Genomic DNA, 6,934 nt, shown 5'->3' on the forward strand with positions numbered 1-6,934 from the left:
TATATCACAACTAAGGGAAGACTAGACCTTGTGATCTTGTGCATATTACAAGCTCTCGAATTAAATATCCCAACCCTATATTACTAATTATATTAGTATTTGTCGAAGAGTTCTTCTTTAAAAGATCTTTAAAGTAATATAATGCCATTCATACAAATTTTAAAACACCAAGGAACCAACATCCAAACAAGCATACAACTCTATTCTATTTGTTAATGTTAGAAACAAAAAGTCCAAGTCATTCAAAGAACCATCATCCATTCAATAGGAAATATTTTTAAATTAATTTTAATATCAATTTTATTTATTTTTTAAAAGTAATATTTATTTTATCACATTTAAAAATAGAATTAAAAAATATATTTTAGTAGTGAGGCTTTGAATATTTATTTTAGCCAATAGACTTTATGAGAGAACTATGTTACCCCTCTTCAATTATTTTTTTCTTATTTTCTAATTATTTTTTATAGATTAACATATATTTTCTTCAAATTTGATTTTAATTTTTAGTTTATAATTTTAATATATTGTTTAAAAGAAAACTAGAAGCAAATTGAAGTGCATGACTATTCAATCCTCTTCAACAGCTGTCATAGATATCCTTAAATTTCTCTACCCAAAAGACTTCCATGAACCCGCATGACCTTCGTTACTACCGATTTAAAATATATAGAAATCTTGCCGCACAGAATATTATTGTGAGGTTTAGAACAATATTGTAAAAGTTTATTCGATGCTAATTTTGGGGTCAACTGTAGCGAAAGAGGAAGGTTAATTTCACTATGGGTATATGCTCGTAGAAGTTTGTCAGACTTCTCCCTAACTTCTCTGTTTTAAAATTCATGGCCGCTCAAGCATTTTTATCTTCTTCACATATGATATTTTAGCTGAAATATCTAAATTTCTGTCCCCATTTCGGCCTCTTGCAAAAAAAATCCGTTCCCTGTGAAGTTTGGGAAAGCATCCCAAATTGTTTCTACCAGAGGATTTCAAATACTACGGATCCAGGCTTGAGTTTCTTTCATGGATCCTCTATCGGTTCTTCGTGATTACACCATCAGGGGAGATTTGGACAATGTAAAAGCTTCAGGAGATGAGTTCCACTTTGGAGAAGACTACAGATTCCCCTGCAATATCGACACAGCATACAGATCCAAACAGGGTAGTCTCTACACTCTTGAATGCCTTGTTTTCTTTGTTAAAAATGCTCACCTCAAACATACTGAGTATATGCAACAAGCCCGTGTACAGAAGCTGCAGATTGTGACATACACGGACAGGAAGCCGCTTTTAGACTACCTTGAAGGCAAAATCAATACGACCGACGCCATTGAATTTGTTGCCCCTGCCGGGCCTCATGTTCCCCCTGAAAAACCCATATGGGATTCAGCGGACCATGTGGAAGAGTATAGGCCGGAGGATCCTAGTCTGGGGTTCTTTGATAATGGCAATAATAAAAGGATTAGGATTGATGGAATTGAAGGTGGGGAGATTGGGGGTATTGAGACGGATCAAGTTGTAACGGAGACGGGGCCTCTTATAGATCTAGTTAGGGCTAAAGAAAGACCGCTTAAAGACAGGGAGTCCTTATTGGAATGCCCTAATAGAAATTTCCAGGCCGTTTTGTCCATGGCCACTAGAAAAGATGAAGAGAGGCGGAAATCTGAGGATCTATATAGAAAACAAGGGAGGCCCATGGAAACCCCTAGGAAAAACCATTACGGAATCACGGAGGAAAAGAGGTTTTGGAAGGATCATTTGGGTACGGATACTGATGAACTCGGTATTGATCCCACACAATCATACATTGGGCAGAAGGGTTTTGCAAAGAGGCCACAAGTTCAGGGCACTCCCAGGAGTGGTTTTGGAAGTGGTGGTGGGGGTGGTAAAGGGAAGCCCGATGGTGTGCCAATTATTTTGGTTCCGAGTGCATTTCAGACTAGATTGAACATTTACAATGCAAAGGACTTTTTGGAGGATGGAGTCTATGTTGCGCCTGATATTAAGGCCAAGCAAATGCCTCAGAAGCCCGAGTGTGTTACCATACAGAGAAAGATTGGGCGTGAGAAAACGCCAGTGGCGTACCAAATCAGAGATAAGCCCTCGGCTTTGGCTTCCAGTGATTGGGATCGAGTTGTGGCTGTTTTTGTGCTAGGGAAAGAGTGGCAGTTTAAAGACTTCCCTTTCAAGGAGCATGTTGAGATCTTTAATAAGAGTGAGTTTATTTTGCATGAACCACCATTGAAGGTCCTTATGGCTTCTTCTATTTCTTTATGGGTTTTAGCCTCAGAATGTAGTTTATTTGCATCAGGGGATACTGCTGTTTAAGGCAAATCAGGCTACAGATTTAACTCATAAGATGGGAGTCTAGCATAAAATAGTGGGGTAGGTTAGAACCTTGAAGGTCATTACAGCGCAGACAGATGTTCTGTCCTTTATACAATCAACAGAGCTCACTGAATCTGAATGAATGATTTTAATGACATCTACGAGATCAAGCAGTTTAAGGGACTAAAGGAATGTAGTACTAAGCAATTTATATATCCCTTCTTATTTCCAATCTTCTGCTATGTATCTTAACCGAAATCCAGCAGTTTGGTTGATCTTCTCAACTTCAAATAAGCTATGCATGCTGTCCACTTCCAGGATGACATCATAAAATAATTTGATCCTACTCACCATTGGCGATTACTTCACCACAAGATATTAGGGTCCTAAAAATTGTCACCGGGTAGATTACACTAGATTGTGGGTATTATCTCATATATGCATTTTTCTACAGACACCCACAGTTTTGAGGGTCTATCACATAAATGCATAATAAATAAGAATGCCTTTCCATTGTAGGGTGTCCTAGTAGCCCTGCCAAAGTCAGTTGGCCCACCTTTCAGGTAACCCAACAGATGAAACTTATATAAAAAAAATAGTTTGCAGGCTTCAGATGCAATTGCTCTGTATAACTTACAATGTGGATATAATTGATGAGTCTGTTTTGAAAATCCATTAATTGCTATATATAACTTACATCAAAAAGGGATGAGACTGGGATCAAGTGTGAGTGAATTTGGTAGAATGGATATCCTTTAGTCCTTAACTCTTAGCCAAAGAGGTTCAGACAGGCTTATACTCCGTACTAGGTAGCTAAACAGATTTTGTAGAGGATCTCCATCAAAAAATAATAATCCAGTAATGTGGCATATTGTTTACCATCCTACTCCCCAGTCCATTGACTTTGTTTGGCAGCTAGTGTTGGCTAAAAGGGTTGGCTGATTGAATGTATGCCGTTGAGACAAAGAATCTGAAAAGTAGGCATTGTTTGCTATATTGCACAATTTGCTTTTCTGGTTCTCCCAATCCACGATGCCCACTTTGTTCTATAGATGACCTTTTTTAAGGTTTTAGTACTGTAGGGTTTTCTTTGTTCCTTCCCATATACACACGTAAAACAGCCATAACTTCTTATAACAATCACATTGATTTACTGAAGTTGGGTAATGTAATATGTGATTTTGTATGACTTTTACATATTTGGCAAGGATTTGATTAAATGACCAGGATGGTCAGAAGGCCAGCTAATTTGCTGTTTATTTGTATTTGCAGTCAAAGGATACTACCTTCGTTTTGAAGATGAGAGTTTGGAGTCTTTGAAGGCAGTGAAGCAGTGGAATGTGAAAATCATCTCGGTTTGTGCATAATCTATATATATATTTGGCATAAAGGCAGTTTAAGCTTTAATTTTATTCTGAAGCAAGGCTTCTTGAATTAGAGTTTTTTAATAAGAGTTACACATAGTTTGTTGCATGCATGTTACTAAAACACATTCCTAAATTTTTACTTCGTTGTTATCTGCAGATTAGCAAGCACAAGCGACACCAGGATAAAACTGCTGCAATGGAGTTTTGGGATAAGCTGGACGCTTTTTTAAGATCACAAAGACCCAACATGGCTTATTAATCACCATGGATTTTGTTAAAACTTGAAATAAGACTAAATATATCCATCTATGCAATAATCACCCTTCTAGAGTGTATCATTAACCACCACCTCAAAATTGAAGGTAAAAAAAAGGGCTTTTGATAGGGCTCACCTATGTATCATTGGAACCATGCGAAACAAATGGGACATTATCTTGGAGATATATTAATTTAAATTTTCTTAGAAAGTATTTCGGCCTGTTGTAGCATCAGGGTTTGAGCGCTGATTGTCTTGTCTTGTCAGTATAACATTGATAAATACCGAGTCTTTTCTGAGTAGCTGGTGCATTTTAAGATTATCCAGCAAGTTGCAGAAAATAACATTCTGCCATGAACAGTATTGAAATTGAATTCCGGGTTTTTTCATATATTTTTGCTTTAAACAATTTTTTTTATGAAGGACTTCTATTCATTTTAGCTATTTGATGGGAACCAGAGTCGTAGACTGAAAATCTTCTGCTAAGAGTGAAAAACAAAAGGATATCCATTTTCCCTTAATTGACTATGAAACGATCTCTGCCCTATCCCAACATGCTGTAGTACATGAATCCAACCGATATGTTCATTTCCTTGTGGTTTTGTAATGACCCATCTTGATTCAGCTTGGTTTAAATGAATGTACTACTCAAGAGGCTGTAAAAGATCGTGTACTAAATAGTTATTTAGCATATAAGTTGTCATTCCACTCTTTCTCGTTAAGAGTGGGTAAAGTTGTTTTTTTCTGTGTTAAAGGCAAGAGCATATATGTTCATCAGTTCATTTCCCTTTTCATAAAGCAATATTGGAATTTCAGTGAAAGACAAAAATTGTTCAAAAGCAACACCAAAAAAATGCTGTCAGTGTTCGAGAGAAGATATATTTCCACGGCTTCTACAAGAATAGTATATTTATTCTAAAAACAAGAATGGGCAACCACCTAAATAGCATATTTATTCTAAAATGGTTTATTGGTAGAACATGTTACATAATAGCTAAGCAAATAATTTTGTTATAATTAAATATATAACTGTTAAATAATAAATAATGAGTGTAATCTGTATTTAAATAAGTCGAGAGGCTTTCTACAGTGGCAGCAATCTTCAATGTAAATATTTTCTATTTTGAAAAAAATTTGACATTCATTTACATGTCAGAAAATAAAATAGAAATAAACTAAATATAATTATAATTGAAATTATGAAAATTACAGAGAGGAAATGAAAGTAAAAATGAGGCAGATCAAGAGTCTTGAATCATTTCTTCATGCCTCTTCGACTCACATAATATGGGATGATAAAAATTATGGAATTATGAAAATAGCTGCCTCGAGAAGGATATCTCTCGGCTTATATATATATATATATATATATATATATATATATATATATATATATATATATATATATAAGCTAGTTAAAAAATGCACAATTTATGAATAAATATAAATAAATTTATAAATGTTAAATAATAAGTAACAATGACTAAAATTTAACTTAAAATTGTTTAAGTAATTTAAACATAAAATTATTAAAGTCTTGTATTAAAATGTCTTTATATGTTCAACAATATAATTATATTGATATTGTCTGAATTTATACATTTATAAAACTCTATTTTCCATTAAAAAACAAAATTATAAGCAAGATAATTATATAACTACAAATTTAAAAAGAAAAATTATTTTTTTCTACATAAAATCTAAGTTGATTTTTTCATAGAATTCTACAAAGCTCTCTTAATAATCAAAACAAAATTTATAAATCTCCTCTATAGTTTTCCAAGATAATTTTCGCATTTGTAGTTCCAAAAAGGAGAAAAAATGATTTCAACTTATTATTAATTTAACTTGAAATTAAGGCAAATTTCTATATCTTAACATTCAACTAAACTTTGTCATATCTAACTTAGTTGTTTTCAATTTTGTGTATTTGTAATTTTATTAGCCCCTCGATTTCAACATAATGCATATACAACAAACACTTGTCAAACAAGTAAAAAACCATTTGTAATGCTCTCATCCTTTTTCTAATAAAAGGTAAAACTAGCTTTGAAGGGGCAAAAGCCTTTACAAAATGATTGATGGAAAATCTCACATTTATAATTAACCAACAACCATAGGTTTTGAAGGGCTCTTGATAATATATATACGTGGTCACAATACTCGAATTCCAATGAAATACAACAAAGAGATCTCAACTCCTCAAACCAAACAACCATAGGTTTTGAAGGGCTCTTGATACTATATATATGTGGTTACAATACTCGAATTCCAATGAAATACAACCAAGAGATCTCAACTCCTCAAACCAAATAACACAAACATAGTATAATGTCGTACTTAATCCTATCAATCATCACCTCCTTAACCTTTGGATGATAGTTTGAAACCAAGTTACAAAACCCCCTCTTCCTTCTCAAGATGATGGTTCAAGAGATATCGTCATCTAGATCAACCAAATGGAGAGAAAGGACGTCATCTCTCCTAGCACCACCTCCAAGTAAATTGTATGTGAAGTGGACAAAGGAAAATTCAACAACCTTATGTTTATTGCTTTGAGTTTCTTGTCATTGGCATTATTTTTGTGATTGTGTATCATGGGATGAATACATTGCTCTTGCATGTGTTGCCTTGAATTCTTGTTAATGTTTCAAATTTATATTTTTATTAATAGATTTGGTTATGGTTGTTGATTATGCATTGGTGGATTGTGTGATGCCAGTCATAGGTGTTTGGAAGGATGTGTGATTATTTGTTATCATGTTGAGATATTTGTGCATTAAGTGGTGTGGTCTACATATTAGATGTATTGTGTCTCTCATGTCATGTGTTTAGACAACTTGTGATGCCCTCGTCAAAGATTTAATAATAAATAGGGATTAAATAAATGAATCTTTAATAATATCAAAATATTTTAATTAAATAAATAATTAATAATAAAAATATAATTACAATATAGCTAATAATAATTTATGATATTATA

The 6,934-nt window shown here is 33.6% G+C and overlaps 1 protein-coding gene across 1 annotated transcript; it reads left to right on the forward strand.

Moving 5' to 3' along the window:
* Positions 1–658: 658 nt before the first annotated feature.
* LOC149577300 (protein CDC73 homolog) lies at positions 659–4,165 on the forward strand. Its single transcript, XM_089823259.1, has 3 exons — positions 659–2,215; positions 3,601–3,683; positions 3,853–4,165. The coding sequence occupies exons 1-3, from the start codon at positions 1,024–1,026 to the stop codon at positions 3,952–3,954; spliced, it is 1,377 nt and encodes a 458-aa protein (XP_089679385.1). The 5' UTR covers positions 659–1,023; the 3' UTR covers positions 3,955–4,165.
* Positions 4,166–6,934: the final 2,769 nt, after the last annotated feature.

The sequence above is a fragment of the Cupressus sempervirens genome, chromosome 1 (genome assembly GCF_028749045.1).
Source record: "Cupressus sempervirens isolate cs-2001-9-10 chromosome 1, ASM2874904v1, whole genome shotgun sequence".
In the NCBI taxonomy this organism is placed as follows: domain Eukaryota; kingdom Viridiplantae; phylum Streptophyta; class Pinopsida; order Cupressales; family Cupressaceae; genus Cupressus; species Cupressus sempervirens.

Excerpts from the sequence above, each read along its gene's own strand:
- LOC149577300 (XM_089823259.1), top strand. The coding sequence starts at position 1,024 with ATGGATCCTCTATCGGTTCTTCGTGATTACACCATCAGGGGAGATTTG. Across the intron at positions 2,216-3,600 it reads TGTTGAGATCTTTAATAAGA|TCAAAGGATACTACCTTCGT; the intron begins GTGAGTTTATTT and ends TTGTATTTGCAG. Across the intron at positions 3,684-3,852 it reads GGAATGTGAAAATCATCTCG|ATTAGCAAGCACAAGCGACA; the intron begins GTTTGTGCATAA and ends TGTTATCTGCAG.